At 49.4% G+C, this 24,077-nt stretch overlaps 1 protein-coding gene across 1 annotated transcript in view; it reads left to right on the top strand.

Moving 5' to 3' along the window:
* Positions 1 to 23,841, top strand: part of KCNIP3 (potassium voltage-gated channel interacting protein 3) — a 63,940-nt gene extending 40,099 nt beyond the window's left edge. The window contains exons 5-11 of the mRNA XM_077773499.1: positions 14,595 to 14,719; positions 15,193 to 15,262; positions 15,443 to 15,513; positions 21,451 to 21,558; positions 22,228 to 22,332; positions 22,960 to 23,022; positions 23,673 to 23,841. Of these exons, the coding sequence (XP_077629625.1) occupies positions 14,595 to 14,719; positions 15,193 to 15,262; positions 15,443 to 15,513; positions 21,451 to 21,558; positions 22,228 to 22,332; positions 22,960 to 23,022; positions 23,673 to 23,720 (590 nt within the window). The 3' untranslated portion in view covers positions 23,721 to 23,841. The remainder of the gene's footprint in view (positions 1 to 14,594; positions 14,720 to 15,192; positions 15,263 to 15,442; positions 15,514 to 21,450; positions 21,559 to 22,227; positions 22,333 to 22,959; positions 23,023 to 23,672) is intronic.
* Positions 23,842 to 24,077: the final 236 nt, after the last annotated feature.

Consider the following 24,077-nt stretch of genomic DNA (forward strand, 5'->3'; position numbering starts at 1 on the left):
CAGGGTGGGCCTGCACTTGTCTAGATGGAGACCCTGGCTGGGGAATCTATGACAGGGGAGTTAGTGGGAAATGCATTTGCTTGGGGTGAGGCAGGGGAATGAGCATTCTGCATCCTGTTGTGCCCCTGAGGACCTGTGCCTCCCGCAGGCCACTAGCCTGTCCCGTATCCCCTATCCTTTACCTACTGAGAGTCTGCGGTGGGTGAGGGTGGTGGTTGGTGCTCAGAGAAGCCATGGCTCCTACATCCTTCTTCACCATTTCCTGGCCCCTCATGGGGCCACCAGGGGCCAGTGCTTTCATTCTACTTGGTGCTGCAAAAACATTCCTACCTGATCCCAACTCCCTCACAGGGTCTGGGCCTGTGAAATTTGCCTTTGTGATGTCTAAGGAAAAGGGATGTCTTTACAAGGGGGATAGTATGCACGAGACTACAGATGCTTTATTCAGCCTGCTAAAAAACCCACTCCAAGCTCAAATGAGTGTCTCCTTTCCGGTATAGTTACCCACTTGTCCCCTTTGGAGTTGTGGTATCTTGAGGCAGTGGGAGGAGTTGTGGAGCCTCTGTGTCAGCTGGGTCTGAGCTGGGATCCCGTCACCCACCCACACATGCTGGCTGTAAAGCTTCCGTACCCTTTCAGAGCCTCCAATTCATTACCTGCAAAGTAGGCTGTGGCAGACTTGTAGCTAGTCGGTGGGGCTTCGAGGCCTCCGGCCCCATTCTTGGCATGTAATAAATGTGCCAACTTTGTGAACCATTGGCATCACCAGTCATTAGCACTGGGGCAATTACTGGCACTAACAGGGCTGATTCGTGATTGAAGCCATTCAGTGAAACGGGCCTCCCCTCCTGTGACAGAGGGCAAGAGTTAGAAGTTCTAGATGTTCCATGTTGATGGGGAGTGGTGTCCTTTAAGTGCCTGGAAGGCCCATTGGTCAGGTGGCGTCTAAGGGACTGTCTGATGGGCTGTGAGGAGCCCAGGCCTTCGCGGCCCCAGCCTGAGTGGGAGCTGGCACTGAGGGAAGAAGGCCAGTGCCCAGCTCCCCTCAAGCATGCGTGCATGTTGTTGTGTGTGTGTCTCTTGTCCTCCCTGAGCTTCTGTAGTTCCCATCTGTGAGCCGCCACACTTACGATGCCCCTGGGATTGTCAGGAACTAATGGATCTGGGTTCCAGGGATGCAGCCTTCTAGAAGTAGACGCAGAAGCTGAAAGGTCTTCTGTCTGCCTTGCGTCTCCTGTCAGTCTCTGTCTCTGGGTCACTCTCCATGGGGGAGTTCCAGCCGGGTTTAATCACTAGCTTACTGGGTGACTTTGGTGCGTTTAACGTTCTTGAACCTTAATTTCCTCATCTGTAGAATAAGGATACAAGAACGTTTCCCCATATCCACTTCACAGGGGTGTAGTGAACTAAAGCACTTTGGAAAAGTTAAAAGCAGGATTCAGATCTGAGGGAGTCTAAAAGTGGGGCACACCAGTAAAAAGTGACCCTGGGCTAGTAATCCTTGGTGCTTGTTTGCAAGCCATGACACCAGACCTTTTTGTCCACATCTGTGCCCAAAGCTTGACTTTGGCTGCAGCATCTCTTCTCTCAGTTCGTATTTCCTAAGTTCTAGACTCATAGCTCTCAGCCGAAGGCGGTGTTGCTCCTCAGTGGACATTTGGTAATGTCTGAAGACATTTTTGATTGTCACAGTCGAGGAGAGAGTGCTACCGGCATCTAGTGGGTAGAGGCCAGGAATGCCGCTGACCGCCCTGCAGTGGGTAGAGGCCAGGAATGCCGCTGACCGCCCTGCAACAAACAGGACAGGACCCACAAGAAAGAATGATCGGGCCCAAATGTCCATAGTGAGCTTGAGAAGCCTTTCTCCAGAAGGAACAGTAGGGGCGAGGTGGCCAGGGCCTAGAACAGCTGCTTGCAGCCCTGCCTTAGTCAGACAGACATGCTGTCATTAACTTGGAAAAGTCACTCTTCCTATGCGAGCTCTGTTTCCTCATCTGTAAGTGGGGTGTTGGATTAGAGGCACCATCTGCCCTGGGAACTTTCCCTGACCGCTCTGGCTCCCTGGCCCTGTGGCTTATGTTAGGTGACACTGTTCTGAAATTTTCTATGTCCCCATCCCCACCCCATATGGCCTTTCTGAAGGTGTCAGTGACTTGTGTCTATATACTTGTGGCCCCAGAGCGTGCCCAGATGGAGGTATGCACGGCCTGACCCACCGCCCCTGCTCTTCCTTCTTCAAGGTGGCCCCAACCCTCTACAGCTGTCCTCAGAGCCCTGGCTGGCAAAGGTGGCCTGGGACCATGCCGGGCCCACAGCTGACTCTTGTCTTGGAGCAGGCAGGCCTGAGGAGTGGCCTTTACTCCTGCTCTTGCTCTTGCTCTGTTTGTCCACCCAGCACCCTCTGTTGCCTTTGCTGGGGGCCTGCTAACACTCTGCGTGTCCCGGCCGGCCTTCCCCTTGGCAGGCTCTGCCACTCTTTGTAAATTACAAGCCCCTCAGGACTCTTGGAGCCCCTAGGCAGTTTCCAGATCTGACACTGATGACGATGACAGCAGCCCATATCTAATGAGTGCTGTCTTTGGGCATCTCCTAATTTTGTTCTCAACAGCAGGCCCATTCTGTAGATGAGGAAACTGAGGCTTGGGGAGGGTAAGTAACTGAAGTTACCCAGCCAGGGAGTGGCAGAGCCAGGACCTATACAAACTTTGGCGGACCCGTCCTGGATGCGTCTCTAACTCTGTAGGGCCAAGGGAAGGAGAGAGCCAGGCTCCCTGTGGGTGGTGGCTTCTGCGGGATCGTAGGATCGGAAGGCGGGACAGGAGCCTGAGGCCTCTTGTTGCTGTAGGATGGGGGACTTGGGCATAGCTCCTCCCTCCCCAGGTCAGTGCCTCAACTGTTGCATATCTAGTGGTTTCAAAGCAGCTTAGCTGCAACCTCAGATAGTCTTACCTAGAAGCCCCCGACAGACAGAAGGGGCGCTTTGCCCCACAGCCATCCCTGGGGCTCCTCAGTGAGACCCCCAGGTCCAAGGGACCTGATGCGCAGCTGCCGAGCGAGGGCTGAGATCTGCCAGCCGGGTAAGAGGCATGGGAGCCAGCCAGTGTGGTCCGCGCTGTGGGCAGAGTTTTGTTGCAAGAGGAGCCAAGATGGGTGCTGGCTGAGCAAAGTAGGCGCAAGGGAAGGTTTTGCACCTGCCTGCAGCAAAGGTGTCAAGGGCAGCCTCAGGGGGCTTCACCGGGCTCACGTGCTAGTAGGCAACAAACGCCCCTCACCCAGTACCTGGTGTGTCTCAGCTCAGTGATTTGAAGATTTGGAGCCACCTTTTGCAAGCCCTTGCAGGTGGATCCTGCACAGAGAGGTCTGGGCGGCATGGGGTCAGAGGATCCTGGACTGGAATTTTGACTCCCTGGATGTTAGCCCAGTTTGTGATCTGTCAGGCTGCCGTATGGAGTTGGGACATTCAGCTTTAGAATACATTTTTAAAGCCTCATGCTTTCACTCCTTTGGCGAAATGTTTGTCTGATGGAGACGTTAAATCTTTGTTGCTGAGCTCCCCCTTATCAGTGGAGTTGATGGGGTGGGGGATGGGTAATGCCCAGGACAAGCCTCTGGAGCGGTGAGAGATGGGCCGAACCCAGGGAGAGGTGGAAGGGAGGCTGTAGAAGCAGGTTGACTTCAGTTTGGCTGAGCAAAACTACTCAGTGTTTTGAGGGAAGCTGTGCAAAATGGCTATTTAGATCCATTAATTGCCAGCACACCCTGTAATTGCACAAGGCGGGCGTGATGCCTTTGGCAGCTCCTAAGAGATCTGGCTGCGTTTCTGCTAAAACAAGAAACAAACCAGAGGGATGACCCCTTGGATTTCTCCTGTGGATAAGCCAGGAGAGGGGTCCCGGTGTCCCCTGAGAGCATGTGGGGTGCCCAGGATGGGGCCGGATGCTGTGGGAGTCAAGAGGAAGCCAGGTTCCCTGGCAGTTCCAGACAGTTCCGTGGCCTTTCCTTGGTGCATATGTGTGTAGAGGGGGTGAAAGGAAGTGAGGGAGGGGAAATCTTTTCCTCTTCTCATGAGGCTACCAGTCCTATTGGATTAGTGCTCCACGCTTATGACCTCATCTTACCTTCATTACCTCCAAAAGTGCCATCTCCAAGTGTAGTCACATTGGCTTAGAACTTCAACATATGAATTTTGGAGAGACCACAACTCAGTCTAGAGCAGGTAACATTTGAGCAGACACTTGAAGGAGGTGTGGGTTCCAAGGGAAAAGCAGTTGAGCCAGAGAGAATAGCAAATGGGGACCCTGCAGAGGGAGTGTGCCTGGTGGGCTTGATGGGCACAAGGGGGCCAGAATGGCTGAAGCAGAGGGAGCAAAGGGAGAGACTTGGGAGATGAGGTCAGAGCTGGAGGGGGGGCGGGGGGGCACATTTATTGGCCATTTAAGGGCTTTGGTTTTTATAGTCAGAGCTTGGGGGATGTTGCTGAACAGAGGAATTCACAAGGATATGTTTTCAGCAGCTTCCTCCAGCATGATTTGAAAACTAGACCTATGGACCCAGGGCAGAGCCGGGAGAGATGATGGAGCCTCGGACGTGGGTGGGAACAGTGGGCGAGGGAGAAGCGGTCAGAGGCGGGATATACATTGAGAGTTAGAGCTGGCTGGCCGTGCGTGTGGATTGAGTGCTGGGAGGAAGGTCTGTGCCCAGGGTTTTGGCCTAAGCACTCAACAGGATGGAGTCCCTGTCCCCCGAGCTGGGGAAGGCTGTGGCTCAAGGTTGGGGAGGGGTAAGACCAGGAGCTCAGTTTGGAAACGCTCCATTTGAGAACCTCCTCGACGTCCAAGTGCATATGGCAGGTGGGAGTCTGCCTCATACTAGAGTCTGGAGCCCATGGAAAAGTTAGCCCTCATTCCCCAACTGAGTCTGGACTTTTAAAGCAGCTCTTCGATTCTGCAGATTTAATGAGTATAACATTTTTTCCTTGTTGTTCTCAGATGCATTTTTCATACTAATGATTTCGAACACTTCTATGTACTTATTAGCCTCTTCAGTTTGCTCATCTCTAACTTGCCCATCTATGTTGTTTGCTCATTTCTTTGGGGATTACTGTCTTTTTCTTATCTTCCAACTATCCTATCTTGTCCAGACCAGAGGTGTGTGTTCTCTCTCTCATTTCCCCCTTGTTCTGGGGACTCTAATTAATTTTAAATTTTTAATTAATCTCTAATAAATTCAAATATATATTTTCTATGTGCATTAAAAAAATAAAAAACACCAGTGAGCCTATCCTGCCNGCCTCTCTCTTGACATTCCCCTCTCCCACCCCAGAGGTTACCACCAGCCAGAGTTGCTCTTGTCATTCCTGGATTTTCATTCTTATTTATAATTTTTTATCTCTTATGTATCCCTATAAATATTTGGCTATTCTTGGTTTTGAATTTTATAAAAAATGGAATCATACGGGTCTCCTAGGACTGGTTTGTCACCTAACAATTTGTTTCTAACTCATCCATATTGCCATGTGTTCTAGTTCATTCACTGCTGTAGAACATTTTATCCAGTGGATGCTCCACAGTCTGTCTGCTATATTGTCAGTGGGCCTGCGGTCAATTCAAGCTATTGTGTGTGTGTGTGTGTTTTAATGTTTATTTATTTTTGAGAGAGGGAGAGAGCAAGCAGGGGAGGGGCAGAGAGGAAGACAGAATCAAAGTAGGCTCCAGGCTCTGAGCTGTCTGCAAAAGCCAGACGCAGGGCTTGAACTCAAAAACTGTGGGATCGTGACCTGAGCTGAAGTCGGATACCCAACTGACTGAGCCACTCAGGCGCCCACAAGCTATTGTTATTGTAGAACCCTGGGGTCGCTGCACTCTTGCTCCTCTCCTGGGCATGGTTTCTCAAGCACTGTACCTAGGGGAGGGTCATGGCCTCCGAGGGGAGGCATATGTGTGCAGCATTAGCATGAAAATGCAAGTATTTCCCCCGCAGTGTGGGCTTGTACCAGTTAGCATGCTCACCCAGCATGCTTAAAAGTTCCCATTGACCTCCGTTCTCTCCCTAGCCAGCACTTAAGGATTGGTCAGCCTTCTTATTTCATGGTTATGATTTCCTGCCAATCTAGCTGTTGCATTCTCAATGTAATTTGCGTATTCCTGTTTACTAATGAGGTTGAGCCATCGGTCTTGTATTTATTCATCTTTCCGGTTTCCTTTTTTGGTGATTATCTATTCCAGATCTTCTTCTTTCATTTTTTTAAAACACTGTGCACTGTCTTCTTCCATTCTGTTGTCTCTAACTGGCCACAGTGCCCTTTTTTGAACAGAAATCTTTAACTTTGATGTAATCGAATTCACCCATTTTCTTTCCCCTTAAGGTTTTGAACTTTTGAAGGTTTTTTTTGTAATGTTTTATTTATTTCTGAGAGAGAGAGAAAGAGACAGTGTGAGCAGGGGAGGGTCAGAGAGAGAGGGAGACACAGAATCTGAAACAGGCTCCAGGCTCTGAGCTAGCCGTCAGCACAGAGCCCGATGCGGGGCTCGAATCCACGAACCCATGAGATCATGACCTGAGCCGAAGTCGGATGCTTAACCGATTGAGCCACCCAGGTGCCCTGAACTTTTGAAGTTTTAAGAAATCTTTCCCCACCCTTAGGTTAGCAAGAGATTCTTTCACATCTTAACTCTATAGCTTATCTTTCGTGTGTGGCTCTTTAGTTCATCTGGAGCCCATTTTTGCACGTGGTATAAGAAAGGGATCCAATTTCTGTGCTGAGCCGGTTTCCCTCATGCCACCTACTGAACTGTTGACCCTTCCGCAAATCTGTGAAGTTCCTGCTATACCTCTGTCTATTTTTGAGTTCTCTGGGTCTGCTTTTTGGTGTGTTGGTCTACTCTTGTACGAGCCACACAACTTTACTACAGTGACTGTGACTGACTATATATTACTATTTAACGGGAAAAAGTTCCTTTTTACTCTTCCTTTCTGGATTTTTATTCCTCCGTATTTATTTCAGAGTAAGTTTATCGAGGTCCTCAAAAGTCCAACTGGATTTTTCACTGGAATTGTGTTGAATTTGCAGATTACTTTGGGGGAGAAATGAGAGCTTTCTGTTAAGGGAGCATAAGGCAAGCTGACAGACCACCAACATCCCCTAACCCCTCACCACAAGGAGGGATGTGTGTGCTATTCCTCAGGCACTCCTGGCTGCCCAAGAACAAAAGGAAGGGGAAAAAACAAATGGTTAACTGATAGAGCTCATAGGCCTGCAGGACCTAAGTCTCCATCACTCCTCCCTCCATAGTGACTGAGAAACAAAGGCAGAAGGAAATGAAAGATAGAACTATATTTCCGTATACCCTGTAGTCCATTGACAAATACTTGAGGCTGGCAGAGTAAAATGTTTCTTCTGGAACTCCCTACTCTCTCAATGCTAATGCTTCGCTAGAGGGAAAAACAACTCTAGCTTGACAATTGCTAGGCCTCCAGTATCCTGTGAGTCTTCTTTAGCATGTGAAAATCTCACTGAAAACTTTCCCTGGACTTTACCTCCCCCCAACTCCATAGTATAAAACCAATCTCTCCTCATCTTCCCGGGGCAGCTCTTCCTGCCCACGGGTCCTGTCACTGTGCTTCAATAAAATCACCTTTTTGCACCAAAGATGTCTTCAAGAATTGTTTCTTGGCCATTGGCTCTGAACCCCATGAGCCCCACTATCACCCCCAAAAGCCTTATCATTTATTACATGGTCCTATCTAAGATAGAATGTCTCATTCAGATTACCTTTCTATGTAAAAGTCCTTTGAGTTTTGCTTACTACTTAGATACTTTTAAGTGTTTATTACTGTCATGAATGCTATATATATATATAGTGTATATATATATAACATTCATATATACTTTAAATGTTTTATTATTTATTTTTGAGAGAGCATGCATAAGGGAGGGGCAAAGAGAGAGGGAGAATCACCTAGCAGGCTCCACGTTGTTAGCACAGAGCCCAGTGTGGGTCTTGAACTCATGAACCATGAGATCATGACCTGAGCCAAAATCAAGAGTCGGACACTTAACTGACTGAGCCACCCAGACGCCCGATGAATGTTATATTTTTAATTATATTTTCTAGGTGGTTATTATTGGTGTAGAAAATTGCTATTGATTTTTATAAATTAATCTTGTATCTGGCAACCTTACTAAACTCTCATGTATATTGATTTTTTTGTCCCTGTAGGGACCAAACATCTACAAGTAATGTTAGTTTTATCCTTTACTTCCCAATTCTTAAATTATTTCTTTCTTTTTTGAAATTTCCTTAGAGCATTGGCAGGATATCAATTAGTGGTAATTGTGGCCAACTTTGGCTTGTCCCAAATCTTAAAAGGAATGCATCTAAGCCTGTGCCATTAAATCTAACATTTTCTGGGGCGCCTGGGTGGCTTAGTCGGTTAAGCGTCCGACTTTCGCTTGGGTTGTGATCTCACGGTTCATGCGTTCAGGCCCCGCGTCGGGCTCTGTGCTGACTGCCGGCTCAGAGCCTGGAGCCTGTTTCAGTCTGTGACTCCCTCTCTCTCTGACCCTCCCCTGCTCACGCTGTCTCTCTCTCTCTCTCCTAAAAAAACAAAACAAAACAAAAAAAAACATTAAATCTAACGTTTTCTGCAAATAAGTATGTTATTTGCAAATATAAGCTACATCAAGTTAAGAGAGTTCTCTTCTAGTTTGCCTAAAGTTTTTGTTTAATTATAAATAGATGTGGATGTTTATCAAATGCCTTTTCTGTATTAAGGTTTTCATATGATTTTCCCTCTGTATACTCTATAGATAAAACCTTTTTTAAACTTTTTTTATTAAAAAATATTTTTTAATGTGTACTTACTGTTGAGAGAGAGAGAGAGACAGAGGCAGAGTACAAGCAGGGGAGACACAGAAATCTGAAGCAGGCTCCAGGCTCCAAGCTGTCAGCACAGAGCCCTATGCGGAGCTCGAACTGACGAACTATGAGACTGTGACCTGAGCCCAAGCCATATACTTAACTGAGCCACCTAGATGCCCCAAACCTTTTTTTTTTTTAATGTTTATTTATTTGGTGTGGGGTGGGGGGAGCTCAAGTGGAGGAAGGGCAGAGACCGGAAGGACAGAATCCGAAGTGGGGCTCCGTGCTGACAGCAAAGAGCCTAATGTGCGGCTCAAACTCATGAACCACGAGATCATGATCTGAGCAGAAGTTGGACACTTAACCAACTGAGCCACCCAGGCGCCCCCAGATAAAACTTTCTTGATTGTGTTGTACTTTTTTTTTAGTACAGTTGGATTCAGTTAGCTAACATTTTGTTTAAGGTTTTATGTCTACATTCAAAAGTTAAATGGACGTGTAGTTTTCTTTTTGTTTGTTTTTCCAGCTTTACTGAGATATAATTGACATATAACATTGTGTAAATTTATGAAATGATTGGTATAATATGGTTAATCAATGCATCTGTCATATCACATAATTACTGTTCGTGTGTGTGTGTGTGTGTGTGTGTGTGTGTGTGTGGTGGTGGTAGAACATTTAAGATCTATTATCTTAGCAACTTTCAAGTATATAACACAGTATTGTTAACTAGAGTCAACATGCTGTACGTTAGGTGCCCAGAACTCACTCATTTTATAACTGGAAGTTTATACCCTTTGACCAACATCTCCACATTTCCCCCATCCCCCAGCCCTGGCAACCACCAATCTACTCTCTGTGTCTATAAATGTGGCTTTTTTTTTTTTACATTCCACATGTAAGTGAGATCATACAGTATTTTTCTATGCCTGTCTGATTTCACTTAGCATAATGTCCTCAAGGTCCATACATATTGTCACTGTAATTTTCATTCTTGTATGGTCCTTAAGTGATTTAGGAGTCAAGATTCCTGTATTGATCACTGGATTAGCACTATGGTCATCACTCACTGGTGATTCATCAAAAAAGCTGTTTGTATGTTGTGGTGGGGTAAGTGCCCCATAGGAATAAGTTCAGGGGAGAATAGGAGAGGAAGTAAAGACAGAGTTAAAGAAGAAGAGAAAAAAGAAATAGCTGGAGAGGACAACTGGGTCAAGAAAGTTTCGTTTTTCTTGTTTTTTATTCAGTGGAAGAAATAGCAACAATTTGGGATATTTGTTTTATTTTATTTTATATTTTGGCCCATAGGGGCAGAGGATGAAGTTATTCATATTCTTTAGTTCATGAGACATTATCAATCTTGACCCATTTAAAACCCCTCTCAGTCTTTAAGCATTCGCCTCCCGATCTCAGCCCAGGCCTTGATCTCAGGGTCATGAGCCCTGCGTTGGGCTCTGTACTCAGTGTTGGGCTCTGCGCTGGGCGAGAAGCCTCCTTAACAACAACAACAAAAAGAAAGCCTCTTTCTTATTTTGTTTATGTAAAAAAATTTTTTTTATACTTTATTTATTTTTGAGACAGAGAGAGACAGAGCATAAGTGGGGGAGGGGCAGAGAGAGAGAGAGAGACGCAGAATCCGAAACAGGCTCCAGGCTCTGAGCAGACAGCACAGAGCCTGATGTGGGGCTCAAACCCACAAAGCATGAGATCTGACCTGAGCCGAAGTCGGACGCTTAACCAACTGAGCCACCCTGGTGCTCCTTGGGTTTTTTTTTTTTTTCCCTTTTATCCCATTTCCTTCTCCTGTCGGCAATTATTCTAGTTTTTATTTAATATGTTTCTAGTCTACATATAGGTCCCCTTTTTTGGTGCCCAGTTCTACGAATTTTGACAAATGCGTAATAATGTAACCACTACCACAATCAAGATATAGAACAATTCCATCACCACAAAAAATTCTCTAGTGCTGCTTTTTTTTTTTTTTTGGTCATCAACACATCCCTTGCTCCTCAGCCCTTTGTAGCCACTGATATATTGTCTTTCCCTGTGATTTCCATTTCCAGATGTCATACGTTACATAGCCTCTTGAGTCTGGATTAGCTCACTTAGCTAATGCATTTGAGGTTCATCCATGTTGCTGCGTATATCAATAGCTTGTTTACTTTTATTGCTGAGTGGTATTCCACTGTCTGAATGTACCACAGACGGTTTATCCATTCCCTGGTTGAAGGACATTGGGGTTATTTCCAGCTTTGGGTGATTGTAAATGAAGTTGCTCTAAACATTTGCATTAAAGTGATTGTGCAACTATAAAAGGTTTCATCTCATTTGGGTAAATGACCAGGAGTAGGAATTGTGGGCCATATGGTAAGTGTACGTTTGTAAGAAACTGCCAAGCTGGTAGTTTCTGGGCTGACAGTGTCCTTTTCATTCCTGCCAGCAAAGTCTAATGATAATCCTGTTACTCCACATCCTTATCAGCACTTGGTATTGTCAATATTTGTTAGTTAAATGATTCTAAGAGGTGTGGAGTAGTATTTCCTTGTGGTTTTAATTTGTATTTCCACAATTGCAGGTCATGTTCAACACCTTTTTATGGGGCTTATTTGCCATCGGTATGTCCTCTGTGGTGAAGTGTTTGACCAAGTCTTGGCCCACTTATTAATTTGAGTTGTTTTCTTACTGTTGAGTTTCGAGAGTTCTTCCCATTATCTGGATATCCTTCATCAGTTATATGCTTTGTAAATATTTTTTCCCAGTCTAGAGTTTACCATTTTATTTCATAGCATCTCATGTTGAGCAAAAGTTTTACTTGTTATTAAAAAGTACAATTTATCAACCTTTCTTTTATGAATTATGCTATTGGTGTTATGTCTAAGAACTCTTTGCTTAAATCCAGGACATAAAGATTTCCTCCTATGTTTTTTTTCTTCTAGGAGATTTATAATTATGTCTTATATTTAAATCTGTACTCCATTTTGAGTTTATTTTTGTATAAGATGTAAGGTTCATGTACCATACATATGTGTTCCTAGTCTATGACTTAATAACTTTATTGGGTTTTCCTCCATGTTTATCTGTTTTCTTTTTCAATGATTTTTACTCTTATTTTTATTATATCCTTTCTTCTAATAACTTCAAGCTTAATTTGCTCTTCTTTTTCTGGATTCTGAAAAGCTTAGATCTAGAAGTTTCTATCATTGACTTTACACCTATCTTCCTTTCTAGTAAAGCAACTTAAAACTATAAATTTCCCTCTAAACACAGCTTTACCTACATCCAGAAATTTTTGGTATGCTATATTTTTGTTATCATTCAGTGCAAAATATTTCAAAACTCTCCTTATGATTTTCCTTCTCTGACATTAGGAGTTAATTGGAAGTGTGTTGTTTAATTTCCAAGCATCTGGGATTTTTTACTGATCTTGTTTTTTGGGATCTTGATTTAATAACCATTGTGGTCAGAAATTTGCTTTTTATTCCAGCATCTGGTATATCTTGGTAACCACAGGATTGGCTCCTGAAAAGAATATGTATTCTACAGTTGTTGTGCAGAAAGTTCTATAAATATTAATTTGATCAAATTGGTTGAGAGTGTCTTTCAGATCTTTTGTGTCTTTCCTTTTTGTACCATTTACTGGAAAAGGGTGTTAAATACTTCAACTGTAATTGTGGTTTATCTGTTTTTCCCTTTAGTTTGAATTTTTTTTCAGGTATTTAAAGTTGTTACTAGGTATATGTATATATTTTATATTGCTCTATCTTCCTGATGAATTAATCCTTGTATCATTATAAAATGTTCTTCTTTGTCTCTAGTAGTACCTTTTGCCTTGAAGTCTACTTTTCCTATTATTAATATAGCCACACCAGGTTTCTTATTCCTTTCCCCTCTTATATTTTACATACATGGCTTTGAGTTTAAGGGTATCCTTTTTATAAGTAGCATATAGTCGGGTCTTGCTTTTTCATCCATTCTGAGATGTCTACCTCTTAGCTGAAGTAAGCAACCAATTTTTAATATCCGTTTATGCTGCTGTGTTCCCTGTTTACCCACTGCATGGTTCTCCCCGGGGTACACCCTCCACGTTGTGCCCACCCATCCTGCCTGTGATGGACCCCTGGGATGCCTCCAACTCCCCGATCAAAAATACTATTGCCATGAACATCACTGTACAGTCTTCTTAGCTGGCTGAGATTCTAAATTTGACTAAGGATTGCCAGATTTAATAGTATGTCCACGTGGTGGCGGGAATGATCCAGAAGGGAGAGAAAAACAGATGATGAGGAAAGAGGAAAGAGTGGGGAGACTTACTGCAGTCAAATGCCTGAGACAGTGAGAGGGTCTGGGACCCACTTTGCACGCGGAAGGGTTTGCCTTGACCAGGAGCCAGGACAGCTGGCTCCCAGAGAAGGAGGGAAAGTGGATGTTTGGGCCAATACAGACGGGTAGATGTGGGAGTGGGAGCTTGGAGAAGTTTTCTTCTGTGGCTTCCCCGTTTTCTCAGTGATGTAGGAAGCAACCTGAGAGTAAGGATGGGGGAGGAGGCACTGGGAATTTAAAGAGAAGGAAGCTATGAAATAGTTATCCTGGAGATTGGGCGCATGCATGGACCAAGGCAACAGAGCCTGATTGCTGGGCACCTTTGCAGGGTGCTGGGCCACCCTCAGTGAGAGCCAGCAGTGCTCATGGGAGAGGCCCAGGATGGGGTAGCCCTGCACAGGGCTCAGGGTGCTCCTGTTGGCAGTATTCCATGTCTGTGGGCACAGAGCGAGCAATGCAGGGAGGCTCGCAGCACTCACCCTGCAATGGGAGCAAGCAAGCAGCTATGAGATCATCATGGGCTTACTGTTTCACTTTGCAGGAGGCCAGGGGAGGCCAGGGCTGGTGACAGCGCTGTGGGTGGGGATCATGCTTCCCATTTCTGTGGAAAGTTCTAGAATTGTGTGAGCATGCTGCTCAGCAAGGTGGAGGTGCTCAGCGCTGTTTAGTCCGTAGCTTTATTATGTGTTGTAAAAGTGACGCATGGCATACCAAAGGATATTAGAAAAATGTTTTAAAAACTCATAAATAAAAAATTAAAGATCACCTGAAATTTACCCCCTTTCTCCCCACTGCAAAGGTAACCATGGTTAATTAACATTTTGGTGTGTTATTATTGAAGGATAGGTCTGGCCCCTGCCCTATATGGGCCCTTGAGATCTGACCTCCTATCAGATGTGAATGACATCCTCACACCAATGCAGCCAATCAGTGCATGTTAGGCTAGATGGGCCAAGAGGGGTGACCTCCCCATTCCTGGGGGAAATCAAGGATGGCAGCATGGAGGAGGTGGTCCAGGAATTGGGTCTTGAAGGCTGAGGGTCCTTTGAGCTTGTCTTGCTGTCTTTTTTCCTCCCATCTCCCTTTGTTCAGTGTCTCTCCAGGATCAGACCAGCTCCCGCCCCCCCTCCATCCCACATATGGCTGAGGGGGTAGACATGCTCCAGGTGAGGCAAATGGGGAGAGCCTTCTCTATGTGAGGAGCAGAGCAGCCATGAGACACAGCTCCTGAGTATGTCATTCCACCATTGGCCCTCCCTTTGTGCAGTGCACACAGCCTGTGGGCCATACCTGGGAGTCATGTAAGGAGAGTCCCTCCACCCCTACTTTAGCCCATGGCCTGGTGCCCACATTGGAGCAAGAGGAGGAGCAGGGGCACTTGCTCCACCCTCCCGGGTCTGTGTCTCCTTCCAGACAGCAGCGACAGTGAGCTGGAGCTGTCTACAGTGCGCCACCAGCCAGAGGGACTGGACCAGCTGCAGGCACAGACCAAGTTCACCAAGAAGGAGCTACAGTCCCTCTACAGGGGCTTCAAGAACGTGAGTGCTCCCCATCCCCTTGGGAGAGGCCCTGACCCACCTAGCCGTCCTGTCCCAGGCTCAGGCAGGAAGGACCCTGACCCGGGGAGATCTAAAAACCTCCAAGGCACAGCAAATATCCCAGGGGCCTTTATGGGTCTCGGGTTTTGTGGGAGAGCTGTCTGGGGGTGGGCCAAGTCCCGGAATCAGTATTCTGAAGGCACCATCTTCCATTCTGTGTGTCTCCGATGCTGGCATAGGGGAGGAGCATATGGAGGGACCGACTTGGCATGAAGGGACAACCCGCCACCCGCCCACTCACCCCCTCCTGCATCACTGGGCCCCACCGCCAGGCTTTTCCCAGCTCAGTAGAGCCCAGCAGTATCTCAAGCAGCAGGTATCCCCAGAGGGAGGAGCAAGGCCAGGCCCTCTGGAATTTGGGGTGGGACACTAGGGATGGCTGAGGTCACTGAGGGGGTGACTTCCCGCTGCAGGAGTGTCCCACGGGCCTGGTGGATGAAGACACCTTCAAACTCATTTACTCGCAGTTCTTCCCTCAGGGAGGTGAGTGTGAGGCCCGACACCCTGGCTCTTCCAAGCCCCCCTCCCCATGGCAACTCTACAAACAGTGGGTGTCACTTTTAAAGGGGGAGGGATCCTCGCCTCCCCTTTGCCTGCCAGAGGCACTGCAGCCAGGAGGCCTTCCTGGCGACACACCCCAGCCCTCGCCCTTGCTCTCCCCAGATGCCACCACTTATGCACACTTCCTCTTCAACGCCTTTGACGCCGATGGGAACGGGGCCATCCGCTTTGAGGTAGGTCCCCATTGCCCCAGTAGCCCACGGGGGAGGGGGGCGGGGCAGGGTGTTGCCTCCTAGGGTGCCACCCTCCCAGGCCTTTCTGTGGCCCAAACATGATCCCGGGTGTAAACGATCCAGTGTGTCATCCAGAGAATGAGCAGACTGTGCTCAGGTGGCCCTGGGCCTAACTGAGGTTAGGGACAGTCTGGTCACCCTATTCTCACTCAGCCTTTGTTCCCATTCCAGCGCTGCCAAGCCAAGGGACCTTCTCAGACACCTGCAATGTGAATTTGCATTTGAAAAGAGGCTGAGGATTAACTCAGGGGTCTGCGCTAATGGCTAATGGCCGGGTTTCAGGCACCCAGCCCCAGAATTTACCCCTTGCCCAAAAAACAGGGGGAGCACCCAGCCTGAGCCGAGGGAAGCGAGGTGTGCCTGCCTCACACACCTGCCCCCCAGGAAGGCCTTGCAGTGGGCTCCACCGAGGCCGGCCACACGGGACCATTTGAGAGACGCCCGGTCCACGGAGCCCAGGCCCCTAAAAATAGCTGCAGGCGAAAAGCTGAAACCTCTTTGGAGAGGAGAACCTTGCTGAGAGCCGGGCCTGATCGATAACCACCCTGCTCGGTTTCCAGGGCCAAGGACAGCTGACAGGAAAGCAGAGGAATGAGCAGGCCGGGCTCAGAAAGCCCCTGGACGAGCCGGGGTGTAATAATAACCTGTCGGTAATGCCGCTCAGTTTATTTTTATGCTGCCAGTCGGCCGGCACACTGACACAGGGGCAGACCGGGTGGGGCGGCCCCAGGCCACAGACTTGCCCTGTGACCGCAGGCGCCCCACCCCCTCTAGGCCACCTCCTTGGGGCTAGTGCCTGTGTAAACCTACAGTGCCGTCATTTTTTATTTTCAAGCAATACCTGCCCACAGAAAAAACCCCAGCATTACGAAGGTACACAGGAGAAATTGATCATCCTCCCCCGCCTCCCATGACCAGTCACTTGTGTATCCTTGAAGGGGCACCTGAGAGTTCTGGGAATAAAATGTGAGAAAGCAGTCATGTAATGGACCCAAGCAGGGCTTTGTGAGATAGTTTTTCTCATTCGGAAATCAGGTGATCAAACAGCTCACCAGGGGCCCAGTGAGGGGTGGGTGGCAGGAAGGTCTCCATCACCCTCCCTCCCATCGCATTTGCTCTCGACCCCCTAAGGGAAGGGTCTTGTGGCCCCTTTAAGGAGGTAGGTGGCGGGTCATTGTGGGGTGTGCTGTTGGCGGCTGGGCTGGGGCACTGGTGCTGAAGCCCCTCTTGTCAGGCACCTTCTCAGGAGGTCCTGCGTCACTGACATCCCCCGGTGCCGCATCACTGACGTCCTCCGGGGCCTTCCGCCTGCTTCTCTGCTGTGAGATCCCTTCCTCTAGTTTCATATTGGAGTGTTTACTTAATCTTAAGGACCTTCTTGACTAAAGTGTTCTGCTCTAGGAAAGCTTTTTCAGGAAGAGAGGAGGGCACTTGTGTCCCCAGGGACCTTCCAATCAGCAGAGCCTAGTCCTGGGTACCCTTGGCTGGAAGGATCTTGAGAGGTGGGAGTGACTCTCATCCCCCCTCACTGCGTCATACTGAATCTTTCAATGTGCCCTTAAAACAGAAAGTCAGGGGGAGCCTTGGGGGCTCAGTCGGTTAAGCCTCTGACTCTTGGTTCCTGCTCAGGTCATGATCTCACAGTTTTGTGAGTTCAAGCCCCACATCAGGTTCCCTGCTGACAGTGCAGAGCCTGCTTGGGAGTCTCTCTCTCTCTCTCTCTCTCTCTCTCTCTCTCTCTCTGTCCCTCTGACTCGCTCTCTGTTTCTCTCTGTCTCTCTCAAAATAAATAAATAAACTTAAAAAAAAATAGAAAACAGAAAGTCAGGCCAGCTTATTGATATTTTTAATGATCCCAATCCTTTTTTTAAAAATATTTTTGAGAGACAAGACACATATTAATTAAAGTTTATCGATATGATAAAATCTGTAACTTCCTTACCTCCACCAAAAAGAGTACCAGGAAACGAAACACACAAGCAAACCTCATCCTGGCCAAGCGGGAGCAGTGGCCCTGCCTCCCACGTCAGGGTCTGCCCGCTGCTCTGTTCCTCTTGGATCCTCTGAGATTTACCCACAGGAGGGAGCCTGGCGTTGGCCTCCTCGCCCAGGCAGAGGTCATGTGCATACATCACGAGGGGCCACCACCGTCTGTGCCTCCAAGGCCTTTTTCATTCAACCCACTTGTGTACCAGCACGCGGCTGCTCCTTTGGACAGTTAGGGCCAGTTGTGTGTCTGGAGGAAGGTGCGGCTGCGTCTCCCTTATCTCCCCCTGCAGTAACCCACTCCCTGTGCCATTTGTTGGCCAAGCCACCTGCGACCGCTGTAACCAGAGTTATAGTTACTAGCTCATGCCTGCACCCCTGTAATCCTACCCTCTGGCTGAGCCCCTGCTATGTGCGCTACTGGATACCCCTCGTGTGCACCCAAGGTGTCTTAGCCTGGAAACCGAGGCCTCTGCGTGTCACTGTGCCAGTGTGGAGACCCTCAGCTCCCGGCGCTCGGCCTCAGGGACAGCCTCAGAGCAGGAGCCACAGATGTGATGGGCGTCGTATGCCACGGAGTTAAGATCAAGGAGTTAGAACCGGTGATGGTTCCGCATGAGATTGTGCTGTGTGGGGCTGGAAATTAATAAATGTTTATTTATGTTGTGTGTGAGAGAGAGAGAGAGCGCAAGTGGGAGAGGGGCAGAGAGAGGGAGAGAGAGGATCCCAAGCAGGCTCCACACTGTCAGCGCTGAGCCCTGTGCGGCGCTCCATCCCATGAACCGTGAGATCATGACCAGAGCCGAGATCAAGAGTCAGAGGCTTAACCCACTGAGCTCCCCGGGTGCCCTGGGGCTGGAAATTTAGAACGATGACGTTACTCCAACGTGCGCTGGCCGGACATGAGGTCACCTGTGTGTTGTGGAGGAGGGATGGTCTCCCGGAGGGCATTCCCACTCATCTCCCTGTGGGTACCGTCACCACTGCTCTACCCACACACTTAGGGACACTGAACGGAGACATTCCTCGGTTGTGGGGTTGTGGCTGAGGAGGCCTTCTACACCGCAGGCCTGGGTGTGTGCAGACAAGACTGGAGGACAGTGTTGCCAGCGCCCTCCTGTGGCCCGCACTAGAATGGGGCCCTGTGCACGACGTGCCATTCCCTGCTGCCTCCAGTGGGGCTCCGCGCCCTCACCTCCCACTGGAAAAGCCTGTCAGACCCCAGTGACGTGATTTCAGGGACGCTTTGGCTCCTCACTAAGTCATGCGCTAGCCTCAGTGATTATTCCCCAAACCTGGGCATGTAAGAACTATTGCCTTTCTCCTTAAACGTTTTCAATTTCTTCACTTATACACACCAGGCTTTGAGAGTCCAGTAGATTTACGGGGTGTGTTCTGGAAAACCAGCCGTCAAGCACCCACCCACACCCCTGCGAGGCTTTAGACACCTTCTGCTGCTTTAGAGGATTGGCACCATTTCTTTCTATGTCTCCCCGTAGTACGCTTGTTGCTGTTTCCTGGCTGCCCAGTTAAAAAAATTTTTTTTTATTATTATTATTTATTCTTGAGAGAGAGAGAGAGCGCAAGTGGAGAAGGGGCACAGAGAGAGGGAGACACAGAATGTGAGGCAGGCTCCAGGCTCTGAGCTGTCAGCACAGAGCCCAACGCGGGGCTCAAACCCACGAACCATGAGATCATGACTTGAGCCGAAGTCGGATGTTTAACTGACTCAGCCACCCAGGTGCCCCACTGGCTGCCCAGCTTTAGACCACTCAATCTCTGCTGTGGGGATGAGGAGCTGGGTCTCCCATGCACAAACACCTTTCCCATCCCTTGGCTTTCCAGAATGTTAGGATTTAGGTGGGACAAAGACTGTGGTGACTCTGAGGACATGAATCTGATGCCCGGGTCAGCCTTCTGGTGAATAGATTATGTTTTTCTTTTCCACACATTCTTCTTTTGCCTCTGGTAAACAGTGGTCCTGGTTTTTCAGTTGCCTGGGGTCTGGGGTCTGTGACCTCATCATTAATTCAACTCCAGGCATCCTCCAGTCTCCAGAGGGGCCCCCCCAGCCTCCGAGTGGCTCCACCTCGTCCCCTTTCCCCCAAGTTGGGTCTCCTGGTTCTGGAACTCTTCATCTCCCTCTCCCTTGCTTTATTCTGTCTTCTCAAGGGCACAGCTTCCAGCAGCTTCCTAGGAAAGCTATGTGGGACGTAACTTTTGAGCCTGTGGATGTCTGGAAGCATCTTCATTCTGTTGTCCCTCTTGCTCGATACACCATATAGGAGCAAAGCTAGCGGGGAGTTGCCCTCCTTCCCAGCGGTGGTGGCCTCACTTCTTGCCTGCAGTGTTGCTTCCAGAGGCAAAACCCGCCCGACCCTGACCCTATGTACAGGATCTTGTCCATTTTGTTCTGTTTTTCTCTCTGGAAGCTTGTAAGACCCTCTTCTTGCGCCCAGCCTACTGAAATGCCATCAAGACCTGTACCCACGGGCAACACCGTGGGCTGTTTCCATGCACACGTGTGTCATGTGCTCGGCCTCGGCCAGGCCTGGACACTCCCGCCTTCCGTTCTGGGGAGTCCTTTGTCTTCTCTAACCTGCTTTCCTCCATTTCCTCAGTTCTCCTGGGAACTCCTGGCGTGCAGGCCTTGACTCCTCTCTGGTGGACCTCTCGTTCTCTTTTCTGCCTTCTGGCTCTTTTGCCTTTTCACACGACTTCATGGAAGATTCCGCTTGCTCTTCCAAACCTTCTTCCGAGTCTGTCATTTTGCTTTCCTATTTTTAGTTCCCAAGAGCTCTTTCTCGTTGTCAATTATTCCTGTTCTTACTTTAGGGGTGCCAGATTTCCAGCCCTCACTTCTAGTAACTTTTGTTACATTTTTAACTCCTGGAATACTTTTTGTTTCTTCCAAATTGCTTTTCTCTGTTCCCCTTAGCCTCTCTTTCTCGTGGTACAGGCCTCTTCAGATATAGAAGATCTAATGTTTGAATGGTAACTGCCCCCTCCCCCCACATCTGCCATCCTCCACTTCCTGTTCCGGGATAGCCCTTCTCTGCTCCCTTCTTTCAAAATAACCTGGAAGGACCCTGTGAGGCAGAGAAGGCTCGACCTGCAAGCCTTCTGGGAAATGGAAGGAAGGGTTTGCTTTCCACCAACTGTCAGGAGCAGTTGGAGTTTTCTCACAGAAGCCACTGGAACGTTCATGTCTTATAACATGGTAATAAATTATCTGTCACACGTCATAGGTGATTGCAGCACATAAGTATGTCATGACCCCAAAGCTGAGCAGTGTTAGTTTAGCTTTTGAGCCATAAGTTTTCTCTTTTTTAAAAATTTTTTTTTAACATTTATTTATTTTTGAGAGACAGAGACCGAGTGTGAGCCTGGGAGGGGGAGAGAGAGAGGGAGACACAGAATCCGAAGCAGGCTTCAGGCTCTGAGCTGTCCACACAGAGCCCAATGCTGGGCTGGAACTAATGAGCTGTGAGATCATGACCTGAGCCAAAGTCAGATGCTTAATTGACTGAGCCACCCAGGTGCCCCTAACCCATAAGTCTTCAAGCATCTTGACATGCAGATACTTGGTAAACTAAAAGTAGAACATTCCCCTTTTTTAAAAGAGCACTCCCAGATCTTCTCTTTCAGTAGCCATGCATTAAGTGGGTGTAAGACACCATGTATTTGAATATCTTTGAGAAGATAAGCACCAGCCACCATGCCATCCCCACAACACACACACACACACACACACACACACGCAGACACTCACACTGTGTTTACCTAATGGACATCATCTGCCTGCTCTGTAATGAAGGCTCCTCACCTATAGAGGTGTGAAGGCACACAGCAGATTAGAAATAAAATCCTCACCCTCCCCTCCCTCCACAGGACTTTGTGGTTGGCCTCTCCATCCTCCTGCGAGGAACAGTCCACGAGAAGCTCAAGTGGGCCTTTAATCTCTATGACATTAATAAGGATGGCTACATCACCAAAGAGGTACGGGCCAGTTGAGGGTCGTGGCCGTCTGGCCCTCTTCCTCTCTACTGCTCCACACCCCCAGCCTCTTCCCTCCACTCTCCTGCTCCCCTGGCTGTCCTGTCTCCCTTTCCTGTTCAAAGACATGGCTCGCAGCTCAGCCCTGGAGGGGACTGAAGACCTGGGTGCGGCGGGGTGCAGGGAGCTGGTGTGCCCCTCACCAGTTCAACAAGTATTCTCAGATCGTTCTTTCTTACAGGGAGGTCCTGAGGGACACACAAGTGGAGAAGCTAGGGACGGGGAGGTAGGAGGGGTGGGCCTTGGCTCCCCCCAGTCAAGGGGGCAGTGTGGACCCTTAAGGCAGGTGGGCGCCCTCACCACCCAAATCTACACCCCGGTTTTGTTTTGCCCAAACATTTTTTTTCTTTACGTGAAACAGTCACTCCAATTTCAAACTTGGGAGACAGGACACCAAAATCTGTCTCAAGCTTCTGGAGACTCAGAGGCTTGCACTGAACAGACGAGATAGGGGTGAGCTCGTCTCTCTCCAGCTGGAATACCCTGACCGCTCACGCACTGCTACCCTGGCTGTGCCCTCTGCCCTCTGGGGCAGCCCCTCCCCTTGGGCCCTGGTACACCCCTTACATCCTTGCAGCCAGGCTCATGCCTGCGCCTCTGGCCCCTCTCCAGGAGATGCTGGCCATCATGAAGTCCATCTATGACATGATGGGCCGCCACACCTACCCAATCCTACGAGAGGATGCACCTCTGGAGCATGTGGAGAGGTTCTTCCAGGTGAGTGCACCAGCCCTGGGCCTGGAGGGCCAGGGCAGCCAGAGAAGGGAGGGGCTCCTCCTCTTAGGACAGCCCTGAGCAAGCCACTCCCCTCTCTGAGCCCCACTCCCCCACAAGGAGGGTAAATTGGCACCCACACACCCCATCCACTGAACCTCATCTCAGGGCAAGCCAGGGCTTGTGGATTGCAGAGCGGCTGACATACCAGCCCAGTGTTCTGGTGCCTTCCAAGAGCTCTCCCAGCTCCTCCAGAAAACCTCTGTGAGAGTGGGGTTGTGGTGCCTTTGTTGTGTGTCCGTGAGGACTAAAGGTGCGGAAGCTTCCACCTCCCATTGGCTGGTGGCCCATCCTGTGCCTCAGTTGCTCCATCTGCCCTGGCTGGCTGTCAGGGAGGTAAGGGGGTCAGATGAGCCTGGGGAGGCGTTCTGGGAAGTGTAAGCCTGAGAAAGGTGCTAGGAAGTGGCTGGGTGTGGGGAGCAGACTGTGGAGATGCCAGAGAGGGCAGCTGTGCCACAAAGTAGCCAGGGAGGGCACATGACGTGGCCTGGATCCAGGGTAGGAGATAGATGGGACAGGCTGGGATGGAGGTGACCCACAGACTCACTGAGGGCATGGATTGGGTTACAGAAAATGGACCGGAATCAGGATGGCGTGGTGACCATTGATGAGTTCCTGGAGACCTGTCAGAAGGTAGGTGGCCTCAGGAGCTGAGGACACCCAGGGTCCTGCCCCAGCCAGTCCCTGAGCTCCTCCCGACCTCCAGACCCCACGTTCACACTTGTGCCTGGGCCCATCCCTTTGCCACCTGCTCCGTGCCAGCCCACAGCCCATGGGCTCCCCATCCTTTAGATGGCCTTATAGTACCTCATATCCGAGGGGACAGATGTGGGCCGACAGGAGGATGATTGGGCCCTTGACCCTCAGGACAGGGTCACGCTGTCACAAAGGCACCTGGAGCCTCCCCCGGCATTGCCGGCGACCTTGCTCTGCAGAGCACCCTTGTGCATGACCGGGAGCAGGACATGTGCCTCTACTAGCCTCGGCCATCTGCGTCACTCCAGAGTGGCCTCTCAGGTGCCCCCAGCCTCCATCTGAGTAGAGCTGGGGAACTGTGTCCATCGGTGAGACAGCAGCCCCCCAGACGGGCTTGCAGTCAGGTCGTGGGGCTGAAGACAGCTGTGCCTGACCAGCTGCCCCTTCACCCAGTGAGACAGAGTGGTCACCGCAGGGTCCCGAGTCCCTGGTGAGAGTCTGCTCTAGGTAGGACCAACTCGGGCACGGTCCCGCCCTGCCCGCCCAGGGTCTGACCAGGTCTGTCTCATCCTTCTCTCTCCACACAGGACGAGAACATCATGAGCTCCATGCAGCTATTTGAGAACGTCATCTAGGACGTGTCGGCGGGGAGGGGTCCTAGAGTGGCCACTGCCACCTCTGCCCCCAAAGAAACCTCAGTCCTGCCAGGAGCAGCCTCCATGAGAAACTTTTTTCTAATATATTTGAAAAAGTGAACAGTTTGCTCTGGACACACACACAGACACACACACAGCCCATGCCTCTGGGCTGGTGGGGGGTGGGCAGAGGTCCGGGAGGGGCTGAGTCTGGCTGGGAGCTGGATGGATCCGNCACCTCTGGACTGGGCACTGAAAGGGCAGTGTCTGCGGGCTGCTGGCCACAGGTGCTGCCAGGAAAAGTGCTCAAGATCCCCTACCGAGGAGGCTCCGGTCTCCAAAGGCCCCTCTGGTGTG

This window comes from Crocuta crocuta, unplaced genomic scaffold, assembly GCF_008692635.1.
Source record: "Crocuta crocuta isolate KB4526 unplaced genomic scaffold, BGI_CrCroc_1.0 scaffold67, whole genome shotgun sequence".
Taxonomy (NCBI): domain Eukaryota; kingdom Metazoa; phylum Chordata; class Mammalia; order Carnivora; family Hyaenidae; genus Crocuta; species Crocuta crocuta.